The following is a 23805-nucleotide window of genomic DNA, read 5'->3' on the forward strand; positions in this document are numbered from 1 at the left end:
CCACCCAGAGTGACCACGCTGCCCATGTGGATGGTTGTCTTGGTCCATGTGGTCTGGCTGCCACCTGCCAGCACAGAGGTCAATTCCCTTTCCATCTGGTGTTCGTGAGGAGCCACCTCCAACCACCGCTGGAGTAAGAAGTGTGTTTGCTGCTTAACATGGAGACACTAGGTAGACATGGCTCAAGGGATGGCCTACAGAGCCACGCTGTCTATGAGGTTGCAGTGCCTTCTGGTATCAACCATGCTGCTGGCGTAACCGCAGGGGCACCCAGCCAAGGCTCCCAGGCCCCTGCCCTGGCTCCTGCAGCCCCGTCCTCAGCTCCGCAGCCGGCCACAGGCTGGAAGGTGTGGGACGGGCGTGGTGCAGCTGGGGTGGGAAGGTGTGGGGTGGGCGTGGCACAGCCGAGCAGGCCTCGCTGCTGCTATTGGCTGCATGAGGTTGTCACCCAGCATTCCCCGCGGGCCAAAGAGAGTGCTGCTGGGCAATCACGTGGTGGTCTCACATGAGGGGCACGGCATCGCGGAGCCACGCCCAGTGCAGGGTGACGTCACGGCCCCAGCTCTCGCGAGAGCCCCCAGTGGTGCCCCCGGGAGGTCGCGGGCGGGAGAGGCAGGTGGCAGGGGCGCAGGTGGGCCCCGGGGCTGGGGGGCGGGGACGACACCTGAGGCCACGCCCCTCAGCCGCGCCCAGCTCCTCTGGGGAGCCAATGGGAGCGTTGCCTCAAGTCTCTTCCCATTGGCTGGCTGCCTGGCATGCAAATGAGCCGCGACGTCACTTCCTGGGATAATCGAGCGCCATTTTCTCTTTCTGGCGCTGGATGGGGAGCGGCCGGAGGCTGAGGGGCGGGCGCGGGGCGGCAGGCGCTGCGCGGGGGCTGAGCCGAGGTCGGTCGCGGGCTCCGGCGACGCTGCGGCCGCCGCCCTCGTGGCGCCCGGGGTGAGCGCGGCAGCGGCGGAGGAGGAGCCGCGGGGCGGGGCGGCGGGCGCGGCGCGGCACGGGAGTGGTGCGGCGGCCGAAGCGGCGGCGGAGCGGCGGGGCCGGCGCGGCGCGGAGCGGCGGGCGGAGGCGGCGGTGCGGGCCCGCGGCCCAGCAGGCGGCAGCGAGGCGGCGGAGCGACGGCGAGCTCCCCCTGTAGGGCGGCCGGGTAGGTGCAGCGGGGCGGGCCGGCGGCTCCCCTAGGGCGCGCCGCCCCGAGGGGCGCGGGCGGAGGCGCTGCCGCCGCGGGGGCCAGGCGGTGCGCCGGCGCCTGTCAGGAAGCACTGGCTTCGGCGCGCCCGGGCGGTTGCGCCCGGCTCTTGGCTCGCCGCGGCGGGGTGCGGGGGGTCGGGGCCCGCCTCGCCGAGGGCTTCGCGGGGGGACGGCCGGGGAGGGGCGGTGCGCCGAGCCGAACCGCGCGGCCGGGGCGCTGCGTTGGGGGCGCCGTGTCTCCCCGCCGGGGCAGCGCCGTGGGCGCCGGGCCCTCCTGTCGCTGAAGCCCCCGCGGTAGCTGGAGCGCTGCGGGCGGCTCTTGGCCGCTCCCCGGGCCGGCGGGGCGCTCCCGCCGTGCCCGGCTTGGGCAGGCGGCGGAGGTGGCCGCCGTGTGGTCTCGCAGGGGGCGGGCGGGGGAGCAGCCCTGCCCCACCCGCGGCCAGCAGCGGGGCTGAGCTGGGCGGGGCGGCAGCGCCCGGCGAGGGCTCCGCTCTGCGGCTGCCCCTCAGCAGCTGCTTAGGGCTGCTTGGGTTTTTCCCCCCTCCAATTTCTGCCAGTAGTGGAGCAATAGAACATCTAAGGAACCGACTTAACGGGCTGGCTCAGCGTAGGTGGGTGCAAAGCCCTAATTGCTTCTAGGCGATGCGGGTCTTTCAAACAGTTCATCGAAGACTGTGGTGATGTGCTTGGGAATACTGCATATGCAGAATTAGGACTAAAATGTTAATGGATGCAAAATTGCATTCAATATGATTGTGGTACTTAAGCAATGCATGAATTTTTGAAAAAAATAGAAAAATTTTATGAATAATTAACCAAACATAACCCGTGCAATGCAAATCATTAAGGCTATTTGGGTATGCTTGCCTTGCACTTGAGAGCAAGTAGCTAAGTTTTTTTTTGTCCTGTTTGATTTGTAAATGGAATAAAAAAAAAAAGTATTTCACTTGTGCTGTAGCAGTTCATAGTTCTGTACTGTCAAAATTACAAACTTCTCCCTCTTAACTGATGAATACTTAAGTTCTGACAGGTAAACTGTTGGGGTGGGCACTGGTCATTTTCTTTAACAGTTTTCTATCATCAGAAATACATCTTTTGAACTCCTAAAAGTTTAAATGTGTTCCATTACAAGTCTTTAAAAGACTCGCTCTGGGGATCCCCACTCCAGTCTATATTCTAGAAATCTTGGTGCTTTTTAAAATAATCTTTCAGTTGAATTTTGATCAAGAAAAGGGGATTTCTTTAGAACAATATTTAGACAAATTGTGTGTAGTGAATATGCTACATTATGAGCTGTAATAAAACCTGTAATTCTAACAGTTCATTTGTAAAAAACCCAACAACAAAACCCCCCAAATTGTAACAAATCTTCAGACACAATGAAGAGCACACAAGCACGGTTTTACAGTGCCTTATGTTTTACTGCTGGAAACTCACTGATTTGGGTTAAGTCTTGTTGAACACTGCTAAGAGTTGGCTTGTGTTTAAACACTTTGGTCCTGCTGCTGAAACCTGTAGCACAGCCTTATTTTATTTTTCAGTTCTGTCCCCATGCTGAATTACTCTGGTTGTGGATTATCTGTGCTAGGGACTGTTCTGTGCACCTGTGTGAAATGTCTTTGAGTCATATCACGTTGACTAGTGCCGTGCAGACTCAGTTGTACTTCTTCCTAGGGTAGCTGGGCTTGGTTGTGTGACTCTTCTGCTCACTTACACATGGGGCTGATGAGTCCTATGGGATTTGAGTAGGCTCCACTTAGCTCCTCAAGTAGTCTAGAATGGGCTTGGGTTCTGGCTAATGCTGACCCCCAGGTGAGTCAAGCACTGTGTGCTGTAGGAAGGCTCCATGAATTGGATGGTGTAGTGCCACCTTCTCTTCTAACTAGTCTTGGTTAACAGACTTGATTGTGTTATGAAACATCACAATAGTTATTTAAACCATAGTAGCTAGATTTGGTGACCTAAATTCATTTTGGTGTGACTTTTTAGGTAAGATGTGGGTTGAGGTGCTGTGTCTTTATGTATGTAATCACATACCTTAATCCTTTTTACTGTGTTAGCAACCACTGAATGATGGCTTGCTTTGTGTTGATTAGATTACTTTTTTTAACAGGTATGTGATTTATAGCCAAGAAAAAGAGTGAAATTACTGGGACTATAAGAGATCTGTAATTCTAGACCCCTAAAGGTTTCTGACTTAGCGAGGTTTCTATCAAGTTGCACTTTGACAGAAATTGGAATTTAGGAAGATAAGGTAGCATTGTTTTGTTCTGTTGACCAGAACTGCTTTTAGTAAGTTTTGTTAATCTATTTTAATTTACAAAAAATGAAATAATAACCAATAATAGTATCCATTCTAATCAATTGACTGCTTTTCTTTCCAGGAATCAAATCTTTCAAAGCCGTTAAAACACCTAGAGATGTTGATAGGAAGCTATATGCATTTCTTCCCTCTCCTTCCAAAGACTGGATAAGCTTTGATGGTTACAACGCACTTGTAAATCCGGTTAGGTGTCTCTCAGAAGGTACAGATAAGAGTCCAGGGACTGGAACCATCCATGTAATAATGCGGTTAGCAGATATCCAGGTATGACTTTTGGAGACTTGTAAGCTTATTGAAAACAAAACAGAATTGTTGAGAGTAAAATCAGCATGGCCAAGCTGAACCCGCATTCTTCTAGGCAGTTTCTCAGCGTGCTTGTCCTTCTGGCTGCTGTCTTTGACATCCTGGGTTCTTGTTCTTTAGAATCTGAGGATTAGTAATCACATGCTCTTTGTTTCATTTTCAGGAATGGAGCAGTTATTACTGTTTTCTCAACTAATACTGATTTATCAACTTCTAATGAGTCAGTTCTGGTATAACTGCTGAAATACAAGCTGTTAAAACAAACCTTTAAAAATACTTCCCACCTAAATATCCCAAAACCTGAAAGTCTTCATAAAAAATCTCTTCTGCCATTACTGTTGACAGTTTACAAGATAAAAAGGTATCAAAACTGAGAATGGCTGAATTTCCAGTGCAGATTATGTGAAAGGACAAAATGTGTAAGCCTTTCGTAATTTTCGTAGTGTAAGCAGTTCTGTGAGCAACAGACTAATGAAGGCCAGCTTTCTAGGAATGCATCTGGAGGTCTGACTTCTGTGTAGGTTATCTGGTGTCTAAAAAAGGGTTATGTTGCAGCATTTTTCTCTGTGGATCTTCTAATAGCATTTCTCTTTAGCTGCTTGTTTTCATGAAATCTCTAGAAATGCCTGATCATCTACTTTACTGTTGGGTTTTGCTGGATGTATTTGCATGTGTGTGGAAGGCACATTTCTGCATCTTCCTTGCTCCAGCTCCATACCAGTGTCATATTTAATTTGATTGCATATGCCTGGTTTCCTTAGGAACGCGAACTAAAATGGTGCTGATTTGATGTAAGGAAAAAACGCCTTACGCTGGGTGCAGTCAGTCACTGGAAGAGGTTACCCAGAGAGGCTGTCAGACCTCTGTCTACAGGAGTTTCCAAGACCTGACAGGCTGAGACACCGAGCGCTGTGGTTGCAGTTCATTGCTGAGCCTCCTTTGAGTAGGAGGCTGGGCTGGTTGTCCTGTTGAGGTTCCTTCCAAGGCAAGCGAGTATTGTTCCAAGTAGTAAACTGAAAGGAAGGCAAAACAGGAACTTCCCATTTTGTAGTGACCTCTCACTTTGAAGAAGTGAAATGTTAGCATTTTTGCTTTTCTTTAATGCAGAGAAATTATAGTTGAGCATAGTTACTCAGCAAATTAGTAGTATTTGTCTTTGACTAGTAGGATGCTGTCCAGACCATTACCTTGTGTTTAGATTAGTACTAAAATACTGCAGTACCACCAGAAGGGGAAGAGTTGCGTTTGTGATGTTTGTTGAAAAGCTGAACGTAGTTGGATGTTATAATACATGATTACAAACGTTAGAGAAACGAAGGGATCCTTTAGTGTGGCATGAAACTCCAGTTTGCTCTATCGTTATGGAGGTGTTAACCTAAATGAACAGTAAATGCAGGAATAGATTGATGGATAAAATCTGACCTGAGCAAGGGTCGAGTGATCTTTTTAGAACTGAGTTTGGGACATCATCTGCTCTTTTATTTTGCTATTAAATTACCTTGGTTCTGCTTATGAAAAGGTACTGTCTGTGAAAACTCAATGGATTATCATTATTTTTTAATTTTTTTTTTTGGAAACTACAGTTAAAAGTAGTTTAAGATAAATCTGTCTTTAGGTAGCCAACGCGGTAAAAGAACCAAGACTTTTGGGCTAGGGTAACTTGGGTTTAATTTAATTTTAGTGCTTTCATGTTGAATTTGCTGGCTAAGAATGGGTTGCATACCAGCAGAAGATTGCCTGTAGTTATGCATGGAAACAAAAGTGCAAGCTAAGGCCTGAAGAATGTCCAAAGTAAAAGATAAATTGGTAGTAAAAGAATATGGATAATGAGGTGTATAGCAACCAGGGAATTAAACTGAGAACTTGAGGGAATAAGCTTAGAAGGTTGAAATTTTGTGATCTTTATGATGGGGCATTACTGGTCTAATGGGTACAGAGAATGTTAGATGAGAGTAAATTAAGAGTCTTACACTTAGAAAAACAGTTTGTTTAAATAGCAGATAAATAGCATTGCATGTGATTCAGAAATGTACATCTTGGATTGAAGACCAGCTACTTGAAAATTGGAAAATAAGTCATTTGTACTCAAGCCTGTCCCTCCTGTTGTTGTCTCTTGTCTGTCTCCAGGATTAATGACTTACATGTATCTCAAGAGTTTTCTTACCCAGTAATCATTCTGAAATGGAAGTTACATACTATACCACCTTTGTAGACCAGTGTTTCTTTTTTGTAAGGTAGACATGCCTCAAGAAATGTCTGCTTCACCTTCAGTAGCATCAGCGTATCAGTTAACGGACTGAGATGGAGGAGCTGTTCCCAGTGGAGCCTAATGTATTGAACCGCATCTCCTGGCTGATGTGAGCATGGTGGCATCCTGTCAGCCCTGTTGTTACCAGCAGTGGACCGTGGGGTTGGTGCACATAACCTGCTGTCATAGAGGGACTGATCATGAAGCTTTAACCAGGCTATACGAATTCCTGTTTGACTTCACTTTAAAAAAAAGAATTTTATGTCTTAATTTTACTCCTTGGATTTTGATAGAATGACAGATTAGTCACTGATGTATTCCATTCTGTATAGGTTGCTTTCCACACCCACCCCAATGGTGTCAGAATGTCTTCCAGACTTCTTACGGATAAAAAAGATTAGAAAACAAGACTAGCATCTGTCAAATGGGGCTCCCTCTCCATTTCTCTCTACACACCTTTCCTTTGGGGGGAGAAGAAGAGGAGAATAGCATGTGAGTTGTTTGAATTTTAATTCTAAAAAATCTTAACTGTACGATTTGTATGTAAATTATTGTTGTCTTGAGTAATGACATACAAAGTAGAAAAAGGTGTTGTGTTTCAGTTTTTTTTAGTTTGGTGAGGCTTAGCTTGTAGCTTCTTACTTATGTTGGAGGAGTTTTTACAGTTGTCTTTCCTTTCCAGGCAAAGATTTCATGTTGACAGTGATCTTTTTTTTTTTTTTTTAGAAGTACAGCTTTTCAAGACATTCAGGGCCATCAAGGCTGAAGTGCTGTTTAGGGATTTTCTCTTTTTCTTTTTGTTAGAACTTGACCTGGGTGGATAAATTTTCTAGCGATAGGAACTAGGTTCTTTTAAACTCTATTGGGTCCTCTGTCAGTTATTTAAGAACAGAGTACTTGTGAAGCTCCCGCTGTCCTTTTTCGGTGCAGGGTAGTTCTGTTGCATTCTGTGCCCGTTTCAGTTACTTAAATCTCAGTCTAAATTGCATTTTGCTGTCATCTAGGGAGGAGATGATAAAGGCACATACTTTTAAAGCTAAGTGCATGGGGATACCTTATGGTGTACTGGGAGCTGAAGAGAAGCAACTGGTGTGTCCATAGCCCAGCTCCTTAGGCAGTGATGATAAAAGCCTAGCTATTGGGGAAGTGCTAGACTGCAGGGGTCCTCAAACTTTTTAAACAGGGGGCTGGCGCGCGGATGAGGTGGCAGGAAGTCATCTGCCGCTGCTTGGTTTCCCCCCCCAACCCCCAGCGGGGACGGGGGGGTTCTGTAAATACCGGGGGCCGGATTGAGGACCCTGGGGGGCCATATCTGGCCCACAGGCCATAGTTTGAGGACCCCTGTGGTAGAGCCTTCCAGGGGCTATGTTGTAGACAGGTAGGCAACCGTGCCGTGCAGCAGTCCTTCAGACATGGCCAGCAGCAGATAATCTGTCTTTCTGTAGTCTTGCGTTTGTTGTCATACTCCTCTGTATGTTGGACTCTAGCTATTGCAGCTTGCTGGAAGGGGGAGCAGGGTCGGGTATAAATCCAAATTCTGGAGTAAGGGAAGGCAATAGAGCTATATACACTTCTTCAGAGGAGGAGAGCTGAAAGCATATGGGTATTAAAAAAATTTGTCCCACTTCTAGCTGTCAGTGCCATACTTTAATTACATTTATTTTCTGCTGCCTTAATACTGTAGTAGCTTGTTTTATGCCAAGGTCTGTATCTGCTTACAGCAGCAGAAACTTCTGCAGGAAATTTAGAGTTTTACTAGCAATTATATTTTAAGCATGTACATAAACGACAACATACTGAATTATCAAAGAGGCTTCTCATCCTGACACTAACTTGCAAGGTGGAAGTTGTTGAATTCCTCTTCCTAGATGAGATGATAGGAATTTTCTGAATAGACCTTAGTAAAACTGTGGTGTTCATGTTCTTTTACCAAACAAATGCAAAACACTGTAGCTGCCATGTATACACGGAGAGATCTGAAAGAAAAACTTGGAATTTTGTGTAGGTATGAGAGAAAAAATGTAAAGGAATCCTGTCTGCCCCCCCCCCCCCAAGCATTTTTGCTTTCCTTCAAGAGGAAGCAAGTCATCTACTGGGAAATGTTAATGAGACTGGTTCTTCAGCTTAAGGCTTTTGGATTTTCATATTTAAGAATGAATTTTTTAGACTTTAGTTTTTGTTCTAATACTGTTAAATGCCTGTGTTGAAGTGTTCCATCGCTTTTTTTTGTGTTTGATTTTTTTTTTCCAGGAAAAGTGCAAAATGTTTCAAATTCCTGTTCAAAATCTTGATAGTATCAGGAAGGCTCGAAAAAAGGTGAAGGGCATTCTTGTGGATCTTGGGCTTGACAGCTGCAGGGAATTGTTGAAGGTAAAGCATTTGAAATAATGTAAACCAATCTGAAACATAAACGCTTTTAGTGTATGTGATGCTGCTCTGCCACAGATCTTTATGGTGTGACCTTTACTATGAAGTATTACTCATGACTGACTACTCGTATGCCAGGGTGGAATTCAGTGGTTTAGTACGTAACGTTGAAAGAAACTGATTTCTCAACAAGATGTGTTATAGATGGTGCTGTGTATTCTTCTCTGCTAGTAATATTTCAACAGCAGGAACCAGTACAGTTTTAGGAAAACCACCACAGACTAAAGAAATGTGTACCGCACTGCAGCTTTTTGGCAGGTCTTTTAAAATCACAAGCAGACGAAGACTTAAGTCTACTCAAAGGCATCCTGTCATGTTCCAAGGGCAAGCCTTTGAAGGATATACAGGTTTTCGCTATTTCTGAAAACTCAGCCAGTTAGATCAGTGACTTTGGTGTAGGCCTTTAAACTTTGTGTCCAGGGAAAAATACCAAACTTGCCTTACTGAGTTGTAGTTCAGTTCTGCATCTTAAATAGTATATGCATGTGTACTGAGATATCAAGATGAACCTAGTACCATTGTTGCTACTTTAGGGAGAAAGTATTGTGCAACAAGTAGGAGGAATTCACACCATCAGATTGGTAAGCCTGATAGCAGAAAAAGTGCAAACAAGTAATGCACTCAGTAGTGCAACTAAACAGTAGTGTATTTTAGCCAGCTGGTACACAGGCTTTTTTGGCTGTTCGGTGTGTTCGTGACTTCAATTTAAGAGTTTGGATTAATTCTGTATGATGGTACTAAAGTAAGTTAACTATCTGTAGGGGTGGTATTGTATTTTTTGTGGTGTTCTGAAACTGGGTAAGTAAACAGCTGAGAAAAAAATGGTAAAGATCTACATGCAGAACTAATTCTGGAACATTCTTGGTTATTGCAGTTGAACAATGTTTGATATATCTAAATATCGTAAGAGCTCAGGGGAAAAAGTCTAGTAAATTTCCATTTTCTTACTGTTGTTTGTGTTGTATATTGTTTTGTAATTAAACCTCTGAGTCAGAAGCTGTTGTGCCTTGGCCCTTTGAAGGAGAAATGTTTTGATGATGCTAGTGTTTTTGCTGTGAAGTTGATGGCAGTCTAACTTGTTGATTGCAGTATAGATTTTAGTGGTGAATGAGGAATAAGGTGTGTTGTGGTTGGTTGGTTGGTGTGGTAGTGGTGTGTGTTTGTGTGTGTGTGGTTTTGTTTCACTTTTAATAAATGATGGTTGTGGCAAACCGAGCAAACATTTCCGTTCTGGAAAAAGCGGTGTGAGATGTAGGCCCAAAAATTACCATTTTAGTGGGTTTTTTTGTGTGTGTGGGTATCATCATCCCCCCAATAATTCTCCCTCAGCAAAGTTCATAACTTCAGTTTGGTTTTGCCAGGTAATCTGGGGCTGGTTTTGGTATGACTTTAGCAGCTAGAGTAATGGGGTTTAGTACTTGATTTGTTCTTGGCTCATAGAATGATGGTGTTTCTTTTTGGTAGAATAGGTTGTGTGATGACTTAATAGGTGGGAAGTAGCTTCAGTCTTCTTTCCTCCACTAATATTAAGACTGATTTCTGAACATTGTCCTTGTGAGGAGGCTGGACAGTTTAGGAAATGGTATGAAATGATACAGTGCAAGCTTGACCTGCCATCTGGTCTCAAAGTTGGTCTTAAACTGTTCTAATAAGACATGATAATGGACAGTAGTTTGTGAGGAAAGTGAACGAATTTCACATACAACTAGTATCCTCTTTGTAGGTTGGAGACCAAATGGATTAGTTTTTAGGCTGAAAGTTCTTAATTAGTCTCTGCTAGGAAGAAAGGCTTTTGTGCTAGATTACTAGTTTGACTGTCAAAGTAGTACTCTTTAAGTACGCTGTAATGTCAGAGGCTTTCCTTTAGTAAACTCTTAGCTTTAACATAGTCGTCTTTAAGTCTTCATTTAAACTCTGAAAAATTTTAGAGTAGTAGCTGGTTTTGCCTTGAGGAACATGAACTGGTTCAATGGGATTGATAAGAATGCTATAGGGAATGTTGTTTACCCTGGCATGGTGGTTCCAGAGGTGATAATATTGTTGTTTTTACAGCTTGAGGCAAAATACAGCTGCTCTTTGAAATAAGGTTCTGGGAATGTCTTTGTTTTTCAAAGTTAAAAGCATAGCAATGCTATGAAGATTTAGTACTAAAACTTGTTGCAAAGTAAACTGTAGCGGTAAGTTAATAAATGGAAGTAAATGGTGAAATATTACAGATTTAGGAGGAGGAAGGCAGAGGGAGAAAAATATCTTTCAGTATTCACTGTGAACTTGGCTAGAAGCAACAGAAATAAAGCGTAAATATTTTGACTCCTACATTATTTTCAGTAACTATGAAGAGTTCAGAATTATGGCTTTATTATGAGGCAGTCATATGAACAAGTACTTGAGGTAAAATGAAGAGGGATCAAAGAAGTAATTTCCTTGAACTGAATTTTGAGACCTATATCTGAATACTGTACGGACTTCCCATTCATCCTCTGTGTGTTTTTTCCTTTTTTCTTTGGTTTGTATTGAGACTATTTTTATATTCAGAACAGGCTGCAAAAGCAGATTATTTCTTGTTTTCTTTTTTCTTTTAGAATCTTAAAAGTTTTGACCCAGGTGAAAAACACTTCTGCAACACTTCATGGAGTGATGTCTCTCCTTGGGAGTCCGTGGGAAAGAGGAAGGTATGTGTATGTAAGGTCTGGTTAGACATGCATGGGGAATCGCTGAATTTCATCGCTTTCAGAAGTCATGGAAAAGTTAAAATACACCTTTTTAATGGTAAAAAAATTAGCTTTCACGTCCTGTTTTCTAAGTATTATTAGTCAGGGAATAATCTTTCATTTCCTCTGTTCTTCCCTGCAGTGCAGCTGATTGAGGACTGTGTATGCTGTTCGCTGTCTTTAAGGGTACAACCCTGACCATCAGTATTTAAGATGTCATACTAATGTTCAGCCTTTTTAGCCTATGAGCTTTTTTAGTCTGATGAGTAGTCCTAACCGGCTGTTGTGTACAATACACTTGTTTCGTTGGAAGGGTGAAAATGTGATTGCGTAGGTGTGAGTGGATTAAACTGAAGTTACCATTAGTGGTTTGGGATAGGATTGCAGTGGAAGGTGTATTAAGTTAAATTGGCGTGTGTGAAAACAGCTTTTGGTTCCGTGTAGCTGGAATCTTCTGTGAAGCTAGAATCTATAAGAAGGGCAGGGTTGAGATGAACAAACCAATGGAGCCTCCTGGCTCCAGCCAGCATGTTGTCTGAGCTCTCTAACCTTGATGATTTTGTCTTTTTTGTCTTTTCCTCTATCTTTTGACCGAAGAAAAAAATTCAGTGTTGGGACATCTGTGTTAGATGAGCAGGGGAGTTCCCCCTCCTCCCCAGACATGAAACAGGGAAGAGGAGGATGAAGGTAGAGCAAGTGAAGCTTCCTGTCAAAAACTTAGGATGAAGGGTTGTTTGGGTTTTTTCAGTCTTCTCACAGTCCTTTATGAAAAATGGCAAGCCATTTCAGTGAAAGAGGAAAAGAACTAGAAGTCATGCACTAGAGAGGGAATCTTATTTCATCCCTAATGTCTGGAGAGAGGCCAGGCAGAGACCCCCGATCCTTACCAGAAGGAAGAACACAGATCCTGACTCAGCTAGTCAGCATGTCTGAAAAACAAGACCGGAATCTGATCTGATGAGTTTCAGTGTAGACTTTGTGATGCGTTGCAGTGGAACAGATTTGCCAAGCTGTGTCTTTTGGGTACTAAACTTACTTCTTACCCATTTTCTTAAAACAGTCAAATGTTGTTTATCATTCACATACCTCTTGGCATCATGCTGTGTATATTTGGGAAAAGTAAGTTGGTCTTTCAGGATGTTCTGTTCCAAAGCTGTTTCCTTAAGGGGAAAATAAATTGTTTGAGCTACACTGGAAACTCAGTAGGCTAGAGATGATGTCTGTCTATATGTGTTGGTGATTTCTACCATTAGTACTATTTTTAGGGAGATGTGAGACTACACAATGGAAAGTGTTACTGTGTTCTGGGGTGCGTTCTCTGGAGTGGGACTAATTTGAGTTTTTCCCAAATGCCTCTAATAAGCCCTTTTGGATTCCATCTGTACAGTTTAGGGTTGTGTTGGTCAATCTCAAAGGTGCTTCACTTTTCCTAAGCAGCTTAGAACTTTTATGTTTTCAAATTTTCTGTAAAACTGAGATGCTGTTAGTAAACTGTAGTTAACACTTAGGAACATAAGAATCAGCTTAAGACACGTATGCAAGGAGAAGATGCTAACAAAGTGATTTTCTAAGGTCTCTGTGGGGAAGAGCTCCATTTCATACAGAAAACATAGAAGTAGCAGACTTCCATATACTTCTGTTTTGCTGAAGCGGAGTTTTGGGGGATTTTTTTTCTTGGTGGTGGTTTGGGGTTTTTTTGAGCTAAGTAGTGGATCTTTTGGGTTCATCCTATTTTGAGAGAACTTGAGGTACAGAACTTCATTTGCTGAAGTCTCATAATTTTTACCTCCATCAAAACCCAAATGATCTAAGGTGGCATTATTTCCCCTAGACTCAACAGTATGCAAGTACTGGGGCGGTTTCTTAGTGGTATGCTGCAGTGCTTGTTTATAGAAGAAGTAAAGCCATTGTTACGACATAATAGTAAATTAATTCATCACTTGGACCACTTGTAGTGTTCTCACTGCACCTAATGACAATTGTTCAGACTTGGCAGCAAGGAAATATTGATGGTGTATTACACTACGGTATAAGTTTATGGGGATAGAAAAACCCAAACCAGAAATGGGGTGGGAGGGGGAAAGTAAAGGGTATGTGGGCCCAGTGTTTAAAAGCATATAAACTTTTCTAAGCCTCAGACAACCAATTAAAATGAGCAGTTGCCTCTGTCACCTGATTTCTTGAGAAGTAAGGCTAGTGAGGTTTAGCTGTTCGTAATGCTCTGTACGCTCCATTAGTTCAGTAGTGTCAGTGTCCTTTCTCTGCTCAGTATGCTTCAAAAGTAAGGTTGAACCTTCTGATTTGCTGTGGTGCTGTTTGCTAGCAGCTGACACAAAACGCCTAGAGTGTAAATAGAGGATAATTCACTGATGCTTTCATAGCATACCCTTCAGCAGCCTTAGCCAGCCAGTGGCTTTATCTGACCCAGTCTTTTGAATTTGGAGGTTAGATTTTTGTTATTGTCAGGGGACTCTTCTAGTACTGCTAGTAGATGACACCTTCATGGCTATATGAAATGAAGAGAAAAATTGCGCAGTTTTTGTTACAGTTCTTGATAACATGTTTGTGACATATGTGGGTGATCTAGCTAGGCTGGATGCTGTAGTGGTGGAACAGCTTGTTCTTTTTGGATGGTATTTCATCAGGGGCAGAAGTGAGGTGTGAAACGCATCTGAGGGAACAGACAAGTTCCACTAGATGTTTGAGAGTGCAGATCTGTCACCTGGATGCTGGCTGTGACTGATTTTGTAGCTTTTGGCAGGAGCCAGGGTCAACTTTCTAGGAAGCTAATGCAAAATGGTTGACAGGACTGCTGTTTTTGTCAGGAAGAGCAAATAATGTTCATATGGATTCGAAATGTAATGCTGTCAAGTGACCTGTAATTGAGGGAGCAAACCACTGTTTAGTGGAAGATATTTAAGTTTATTTTTATACAGTTATAATATCTTTCTGAAAAGAATGTATATGCTCTATAATGAGTGTGCTAGAGGAAATTTCTTAAAGAAATTACTGTGATGGGATGCTCAGTATTTTGAGATAATACGAAGAGGTCATTGCTGCTTTATCATAAAAGGGAGTTTTATTCCTTTCTTTTTCTACTGTTAGTCTGGCTTCAAAATAATGTTCTTAAAAAAAAAAAATCAGTGTTTTGTGGCTTTGATGGGAAAGATACTTCTGGAGAGCTTTCAGTGAAGGATAAGGTATTGAAATACACAACCCCCCCAACCCCTTTTTTTCTTTTTTTTTTTTTTTTTTTTTTTTCTTTTCCTCCAGTAGATGGGAGGTGGCCCTGAACTAAACAAAGCTTTAAGAGTGTCACAGTACAAGGGCTGGTGTTCTTAATTGCTAGGGCTTCACCTCCTATGTACAGTGGCATGCAAATTCTTCTTAGCTTATTTTGTGATTCCCATCTTTAAAAATAGGCTTCAGAATTATTCTCGTGGAATAGAAATGAACTCGCTTAAGGCTTTTTAATAAATTATAAAGAAGCAAAAAGGGCACAAATATTTCTGCCTTTAAGTATGTCATCTTTAAGTCTGCTTTTCAAAAACAGAAGAAACTTGAGAAGATACATGCTATACGTCTGGTAAAGGCATTTTTGACAGGTGATAGTGCAGACTTACTTTCAAACAGATAACACGGATTTAGGAACTGGCAGTTTCTAAGTGGATGTTTTTGTTTTGTTTGCAGAGATACAGAACAAAGCCGTACTGCTGTAGCTTATGCAAGTTCTCCTCAAAATTGCTTACTTCATTCAAGAATCACTTGCACCGTTACCATGAGGATGAAATGGACCAAGAGCTGGTGGTTCCTTGCCCAAAATGTGCATTTGCTTCTCATCCCAAAATAGTGGGAAAACATATCCGAATGTTTCATTCATCTAATAAAAGAATACAGAACTATACAGTCAGCATTTTGGATGGCATGAAACAATTCAGAAGTGACATCATAAACTTCACATGTCTAAAATGTCACTTCACAGACACATTGTATTACAATATGAAGAAACATGTGCTGCTGTACCATTTTCAGGACTTAGTAAGTACGTATTTTGGCCAGAAGTCTGATGAAAGTAATGAGAATTCTGTTGAGCACTACTGTAAAAAATGTAATGCTTCTGCAAACAGCCAAGATTCTTTAATGTATCATGTCCTGACAGCTGAAACGCACCGAGACCTGGAGAACAAACTTCGGTCTGTGATTTCAGAACATATTAAGAAACCAGGACTTGTGAAACAAATGCAAATTGCTCCAAAGCCTGTTCAAGGTGTGACAGCAGCTGCTCCATCTGCAGGGCCTGCCACTGCCCCAGCAGGTTCTGTCACAGCTCCGTCTTGCGTCCAGCTTGCATTTCCACAGAATAATCAAACCCAGAGTGTGGTGCAGCCAAAAGCAGTTCAGAACACAGTCGGATCACTGACTGTTCCAAGTGCCTCTGGTAGCGTTCTACATACAACTTCTGCTCCAATTGTTAGCCCATCACATGTTACTCTTGTATCCAGTAATATTCCTGTAGGTCAGAATAATGTTAATATTCAGCCGTCACCTTCCCAGTCTATCATTGTTTCCCATAGGCTCCCCCTTAATCAGCCTGTGAGTGCTGGAGCTGTTCCTCTTAATCATTCCGTTGGGACTGTAAATAGAGCTGTGGCCCCTGCAGTTCTTCCTCTTAATCAGCCTGTCAGGCCTGGGCTCTTTCCTGTTAATCAACCCATTGGTACTATAAATGGTCCGGTTGCAGCTGGAACGCTGCCTGTTATTCAGCCTGTCAGCCCTGTGAATCAACCGGTTGCACCAGGAGTTCTTTCTGTCAACCAGTCTCTTGGGAATGGGAACAGACCCATTGGTCCCAGGGTCCTTCCTGTGGTGCAGACAGTTGGGTCTGGTGTTCTCCAGCTTAACCCGCCTGTTGTATCTGGGGTTGTTCCTGTCAGGCAGCCTGTCAGACCTGGGTTTCTTCAGCTTAATCAACCTGTTGCATCAGCAGTTATCCCAGTAAATCAGCCAGTTCAACCTGCAGTTTCTCAAAACACAGCTTTTTTGACTGCAGGTTCTATACTTCGGCAGTTGATTCCAACCGGTAAGCAGGTTAATGGGATACCTACGTACACGCTTGCCCCCGTTTCCGTTACTTTGCCTGTACCTCCTGGTGGTGGAGTAGCCACTGTTACACCACCGCAAGTGCCCATCCAGCTAATGCAGTCTGGGACGGTAACTCAGTTGTCCCAGTCACCAGCTAGTGCACCTTCTCCTCCAGTGGTTTTAATGTCTCAGAATATATCGTTACAAGCCTCCCCGCCTGATCCTGAAACAAGTCAGGCTGTCAGACAGGCTAAGCAGTGGAAGACTTGCCCAGTTTGCAACGAGCTTTTCCCATCAAACGTCTACCAGGTGCATGTGGAGGTTGCCCACCAACATGGTGAAGTAAAAACGGAGGAAACCCTGGAACCCGACAAACTTGCAGCTTGTGCACCCTTTCTAAGGTGGATGACAGAAAAGACGGTCCGGTGTTTCTCTTGTAAATGTTTTCTCTGTGAGGAAGAGCTCATGAAACATCTGTTGATGCATGGCTTAGCTTGCTTGTTTTGCACAGTTACTTTCCATGACTTAAAAAGCCTCATGGAACACAATAAAACCACACACAATGGGAAAAAGCAGTTACATGCAGATTATAGCAACAGAGGATTTCAGTTAGGTAATGATGCTCAGGGTGACCTTGTGTTTCCACACTTTGATTTCAGTACAGTGTTACCAGAGGAAGACATCGGTGAAAGAGAAGTACATTTGGCAGTGCTTGCTGGACTAAATTCAAGGACACTTGTCCCTGTTTACATCAAAGTGAAGCCTCAGACGGCAGAAGTGAATAATAGATGCAACAAAAAAGTGTTAACCTGTCCCTTTTGCTTTGGTACGTTTGTTAGTAAAGAAATCTATGAAATGCATTTGAAAGAGCGGCATCATATAATGCCAACTGTACATACAATTTTAAAATCTCCTGCTTTCAAGTGCATCCACTGTTGTGGTGTGTACACTGGAAATATGACTCTAACAGCTATTGCTGTACATTTGCTCCGTTGTAGAAGTGCTCCCAAAGACAGCAACTCAAGCATGAAGATGCAGCTTGAGCGTAGTGAGAAGAAAGAGCTACTGTTCGTGAACGGCGAAAAGCATGATTCAGTGGTACTGAAAAGAAAGCAATCGGATTCCTGCTTCGTTGCAGAAGACCAAAGGAATAAGGAACAGCAGCCTCTGAGCTTAAGTACTGGCGTAGTTCTAGCTCCAGAAAAAGAAGTGAATTCAGGGGTAGTGCCTTTCAAACGACAGAAGATTCATACTAGGACTGAGATGAGGAAGCTTCCTTCTAGTGACGATCTTCGCTTTCTAGCAGTAGATCCTAAACAGTATGATCACAATTCATACGAGGCTCAAAAACAGTTTTTGACAGACTACTTTCATAAGAGGCCATATCCTTCTAAAAAAGAGGTGGAATTACTTACTTTGCTGCTATATGCGTGGAAAATTGATGTTGCATCTTTCTTTGGAAAAAGAAGGAATATATGTTTAAAGGCGATAAATAATCACAAACCGTCTGTGCTGCTGGGTTTCAGTATGTCTGAACTAAAAAATATTAAGCACAGTTTGAATATAAAAGATAAACCATTAGATGTGTAAACAAGCTTTTTATAACAGCTAAAAGCAGTCCGTAATTGCATACTCAATGAATTAGCAGTTTATTTTATTTGTTTTAACTTGCAGACTGGCCTGTTGAAGGGTACAGTAGTACAAAAAGTCTCATTCAATCGTGGCTGTGATGGTGAAAGGCACACATAGTTGTGTATTTGAAAAAGCTAAAACCTTCAGACTTACACATCTGGAATTTGTTTTAGCTTCTTGCTTTGTCTGGACTAGTGTTTTTGGGGGTGTTTATTTGGTTCCATTTCCCTTGGTTCCCTTTCAGGCTCCCATTACACTTTTTATACCATCATGTAAAACATTTGTCCTATTAACAAATTTTGTTTTATTTTTCTGCAATGTTGTCATTTTTTCTAAACAATAAAATGTATAATGTTGGTTAAAATACTGAGGTAAACTATGTGATAAACATCTATTTGATTATTTGTGGGTTTAAGTCCTATTTTTTTAATATGTTTTTGTTCTATCTACTGAAGTGACTGTAGCCTTTAAATCAGTTGCCCCTTCAAATTCCCAGTGCACTGGTAGCAATAAAATACATGGCAGATTTTTTTTATTTTTATTTTTTTCCTCCTTGGTCAAAATGCCTGTGCCAGTTAAGTCTGGCGACTTGTAGTACCTAACTAGTATAAACATGGTGGGGATTGAGGGGCTTGGGGGTGCCTATTGAAGTGCTGTAATTAATTAACTCACATGAAATGGTTGTGGTGTTACCTGTTAAGTAGATCTTGCTAACCAGAAGTGTTTATGCTTTTTGTTGGTGTTGAAGCCTGGTTGCTTAAATACCTATTGTTCAAAGGTTGGTAGCAGCGTTTGGCGGCTTTTTCAAAAAGCGAAACTGCTTTGGAGTGTCAGTTGCTTTGATGTGTGGAGTGTATGACTTCTGTGCATATCACTCACCTGTAGAAGCCCTGTCCGAATATCACCAGAATTTGGTGGAAAATCTGATTTTTATTTTAAATTGGTGTTGCGTGAGGTAGTAACTGAATAGTGCCTCCTCCCCAGCAAATCAGATACGTGAGTTGAAGACCTTTGAGTCAGAAATTGTACAAACTGAAACTGGATGAATCGGTGGCCTCAGGACTTTAAACTGTTGAGTACCTGAATTGTACAATTAATACTGTTGAATACTCATGTAGTGATTATTTTTTATTGCCCTATAGAAAGCAATAAGAATAGTATAAAACCCAAACAGGCTGTCTCGTTCAATATGAACTAGCATCCCTGTTAACAGGTTACGGGAAAGTTGTTGGGAAGGTTCACTTGCCTTGGAAGAGCAAACTATAGTACTGCTTGGTTTCATCTGGCTGGTCCCAGCGGTGCCCCCAATATTGGTTAACAGTTACATAACAAGTAACCTGTAACAGGCATTATTTTTTCCTCCTCCTCCTTATGCCCCCTCTCCTCATTTTTATTTCCCAGAAGAAAAAAGAGCAGGCTCTTCTGTCACTTCACTTGTGCCAGTGTTACAAGGAAAGGGTGATATGCCCAAGCTTATTTCTATTTTTTTAAGTAGTAAGCATACTTATGCCCTGTGCAGTAGTTTTTAAAGCAGATAGAGAATGTTTTTGTGCCACTTCTAAAAGAGCATGGCATTTTTAGCAGTATTTGGTGACTGTTCACCTGAGGTTCTAGATGCTGTTTGAGATTCTGTTTTTTGGATACGGTCTTAATATTTTCATATTGATCCCTTCAAAGAATTTTAATGTATATGTAACATAAGGTTACATACACTGAGAGAATCTGCTCTTTGGAAAAACCTAGTTGTTTAATAGCAGTGTTGAACAAATGTGAACACCCTTTATGGTGGTGTCTGCATGCCCCATCCCAGAGAGTGACAGTGAGTAAGAAGCAGTGTGTTCTTATAGCCTAATAATAGCTCATTAAAAATAATTAAAAAAGATATTTGGGCATAGCACAGTTCATGAGCTGGTTCACAGGGCTTTGAGTGAGGAAGAGGGACGCTCTGTAGGATTTGTGTTATCTAGGCACTCATTTTCATTCTCAGACCCTCGATACTGTGAGCCCTGTCATCTTTGGGCTGGTTGTGCAGAGATTGATGGAACTCAGCGGGGGGTTTGGCGGCATGCGTCCGGGCAGGCTTGCGGCAGCGGTTAGATGTTGGTCTGGGGTAAGTGTGGCTTGGAGTGCGGAGCTGGGGAGGCATTGCAGGGTTCATCCGTGCCTGGGGCAGCAAGGGAACAGCCCAGTCTTACAGAGTTCTCATACACAGTGTCCAGTGGTGATGTTAAACACTTTATTTATTGGACTTGGATTTCACAGTTTCAAATAAACCAGCTTTCTAACTTCGCCATAGGTGTTGTGCAAATGATTACTTACGCTCACCCACCCCCTTACCTTTTTTTAATGTAGTCAGGGAACTTGATCTGGAAGTTTCTTTTTGTGTAAAATAGCTGTTCAAAGACACAAAAGGAAGGTAAGACTTAGAACTTAGATCCAGACGCTTTCGGTAGGACTTAGTGCGTTATAGTGACACCTTTGATTATCCCACATACTGACAGCTGCGTATTTTCCTAGAGACTGATGCTCTTACATCTTCGTACTAATTTGCTATCACTAAATGCTCCTGCTCTTGTTAAATGAGGACTGTAGAAAGAAACAAAAAACCAAAATGAATTTTGAAATGTGGAAGTAGCAACTGAGACGCAGTGTGGACGTGGATTTCAGAAAAGCCAAGGAGCCTGAAAACAGCCAAGTCAAATCAGTGGCTTTAACCAAATCAGGCTTTTGCTGTAGGCTTCTCGTGTGAAGTCGTTCGGTTAGATGTGTTAGTCTGGAAAGATACTGGTGCCCTGGTCTAGGGCTGCCTGTGGGCAGTATGGTGAATGCACAGAGCCTAGGGCTGCTGGTACGTGCTGTTGGGGAAGACGTTACCAAAGGAGCGACCCGCTGCAGCACACTTTCCGCGTGCAAGTCCCTAAAGCACGTGGATGAAGCTCTGGTCTGCTGTAAAAGAAGTCAAGTTGGGAAGAATACTGGTTGGTTTGCAGGATGCTTGTAGCAAGTACTTGTTCCTTACGGGAATAAAAAAAAAATAGCTGCCCGTATTCTGCTTCTGAAATGCATTGGTCTGGAGAAGTCGGTGTTAGAGAAATATTTTGTTGTGGTGTCTTCAGGTTTTGAGAAGAAAAATTACGCTTGTGAAATAGTGTGATAACTTATTTCAATATGTAGTAGGAAGGTTTATTATAACGGGCCTTGATCATGTTTCTTCTGTATATGTTCATGTGGTGGGAGTTAATATTGTTTGGTAAACTGATGTTTTGGAAGGGGTCAAAAACCAAAACACCCTTGTGACTGGTTTTCAGTGCTGTACTTTTGTGTAGAATGCTACAATTCACCATCTCATCAGACTTCTTTTTCGCTTCATTGGTTAAAGTTTTTCAAGAAAGCTTAGAGGGTTATTTAAGTAGCTGTTAAATACAATTTTGGGTATGCAATTCCCAACAAATATCTCTAAAATATAGTTCTACTGCAGCTGACTGTGCCATTTGCAAACATACATTTGTCAAACTTACCTGTGGGCACATTTTTCTCAGTAAGATACTTGAGTTTAAGTAGTAAAGTATGGAGATGTGGAGAAAAAAGCTGCAGTCTAATAGCAAGAGGGGAAAAAAAAGACGAAAAATAACTTGAGAAAACGTGCCTGGCTTGTTTGAAGGGTCAAAAGAATTTTCACTCCTTCCCCTGCAAAGTGCATGTGAAAAGGACAAATTGAGGGTTTTCAGGAATGAACTTTGTGTGATGCTGCATTTGAAGTCTTAACACCTTGCTTTAGTGCCTGTGTATCTCAGCTGCTCTGACTTGACAGGCAAGCCACAGTTGTGACCGTTTCTCCTTTTACTTGGGTACCAGATCCCCACACACGATGGCATGGCGCTCGTTGCCTTGCATTTGTCGGAGTTTAGCGTGCCAAGCTAGCGGGGGTGCATGCGGTGTGTGCTTACAGTACTGCCCTGCCTGTTTGCGGAGGACGCAGGTCTGCAGAGAAGGGAGTGCGAGCGTGCGCTGGGGGCCTGCCTCTGATTCCACATGGACTGGTATTTATTGACATGGTGTTTTACCTAGTGGAATGTTGAAGAGCACCTTACAATAAAATCAGGGGAAAGCAGAGCCCTCAAGTATCTCTGCAAGTATTTTTATCTGGTTTTATCTAATTTTGGCTGCTTGTCCGTTAAATGGGAGTAATGTTAATTCTTGCCATCGTGGGTGAATATCTTAACAAGACTATGAGAGCGGTAGGTATTTTGAGTTGAGCTGCACTAGATAAGCCAAGTATGGAGAGCTGACAGTGCGTATGTATGATTGAAAGCTGCATTTCTGGAGAGTTCGGATTAATTTGTGTTGTCAGAGTCAGTGTCGTTCTGGCTTACAGTCCATTTGGAAGTGAAGAAGATACTGGGTTTTGAAGAAAGGGTGCGCTCCGAAGCGGTGCTGCTCCCCGCGTGCTGCACGGCTGAGGCAGTCTGGCTGGGGAAGGCGTCGGTGGCTTTCGGTCAGTCGGTGGCTTTCAGTCGGCCGGCGCCCTCGGTGCGGCGTGGTGCATCGCTCTGTGGGGAGCGGACGGGCTGCGGTGAGACTCGCAGCGTTCCTGCTGCAATTGCTGCCAGCCTTGCCGGCTGCTCCGGGCTGGCCTGCGCCCGGCCGGCATCCGAGCAGCTGTTGGCCGGATAACTGAAGGGAATGCGCAGTCACGGGTGGGAGGGTAAATGCCAGGGCTCAGGCGCAGGGAAGTATCAATAGATGCGTAGCAGGAGAGGGGTCACAGAGAAGCACTGTAGGTTTTTTGTAGCTGTTCTTTGCAGAAAGCCAGTGAAAGGCGTGAGAAGTTCCCCTGGCAGTTCCCAGTCTCTGCTGGGATGTGGAAGGCTTTCTTTTATGGACTGGGCTCGTTTGCTGCACACTCACACGTGGTGTGCCGCCAGCGTCACGTTTTAGAAACGGTGATGCAGAAAGGATGCTAATGGAGCCTCTGAACGCTGGGCACGTAAAGACCTAGCTCTGGGACACGCGTTGTGGAATGGTTTCTAGGTCACGAAGGGTAAGTGCTCTGAAAAACTTCATTTATTCAGTGGTCTTGGCATAGCAAATACACGCGGCCGTCGGGCGCAGGACTGGCAGGGTGCTGCGCTGGGGGCCGAGGGCTGGGTGACAGGCTGCTTCGGCGCTCTCCGAACAGGCTCCTCTCCGGATCTGGGCAGAGGGTTAGGGCTGCAAGGGCGGTGCTTCCCCCGAATGGGTAGTTAGTTACCTGTGAAAGCGTTGGCGGTCTGCTGGACATGTGGCAACGCGTGTGACCAAGTTCTGTAGAACTCACTCCTGGTGAGTGCTACAGCGGCTGCCAGTGATCCTGAGCAGGCCTAAAGGTGCCGGGTGAGCTGGCGAGCAGTGGTGCCGCTGCGTGTAGCAGCATGCATGAAGGGCAGATCGTGAGCGGTACCACCTGATCGACTCCGTCTTGGCTTATTCTGGAATAAGCGTTTGTTTTAAGGTTGCCGTTGGGACTGATCTTATTAATGTTATTGGCGATGTGAAAAGTGCAAGTCTGTTAACGGAAATTGTTAATGGAAGATACTGGGCAGCACTGGCGTAGAGAAGAGCAAGTATCGTATTTGAAGAACCTGAGTGCTGGGGTTTAATGTGTTGACAACGTCACGATTTACAAACACGTGTGCATGAAGGTTAACCAGCAGAGATTCACCTGCGGTGGCTGGGGGCAGCCTTGGCACAAGGTGAGGTTGAAACGTGGCCACCACGTGCTCGGCATGGGCTAGCACACAACCAGCGCTTGGGCCGTGAGGTGCAGCAGCAGGGGCTGCGTTGCGTGTGGAGAGCTGGGCTGGGGTGAGCGGGACCCCTTGGGCTGAGGGGGGTGCTGCGGTGGCTGC

At 43.8% G+C, this 23805-nt stretch overlaps 1 protein-coding gene across 9 annotated transcripts; it reads left to right on the forward strand.

The window, feature by feature from the left end:
- The first annotated feature begins 819 nt into the window (after positions 1-819).
- ADNP2 (ADNP homeobox 2) lies at positions 820-18637 on the forward strand. 9 transcript variants are annotated; one of them, XM_037381666.1, is made up of 5 exons: positions 820-939; positions 6398-6557; positions 8316-8435; positions 11075-11164; positions 14894-18637. In XM_037381666.1, exons 3-5 carry the CDS (start codon positions 8328-8330, stop codon positions 17873-17875), a joined length of 3180 nt encoding a protein of 1059 aa, XP_037237563.1. In that variant the 5' UTR covers positions 820-939; positions 6398-6557; positions 8316-8327; the 3' UTR covers positions 17876-18637. The 9 variants fall into 9 exon arrangements, with proteins under 9 accessions (XP_037237563.1, XP_037237556.1, XP_037237562.1 ...); XM_037381659.1 differs by having other exon boundaries at positions 822-939; positions 3576-6557; XM_037381665.1 differs by lacking the exon at positions 820-939 and adding an exon at positions 1060-1147.
- Positions 18638-23805: the final 5168 nt, after the last annotated feature.

Source organism: Falco rusticolus, chromosome 3 (genome assembly GCF_015220075.1).
Source record: "Falco rusticolus isolate bFalRus1 chromosome 3, bFalRus1.pri, whole genome shotgun sequence".
Classification (NCBI taxonomy): Eukaryota; Metazoa; Chordata; class Aves; order Falconiformes; family Falconidae; genus Falco; species Falco rusticolus.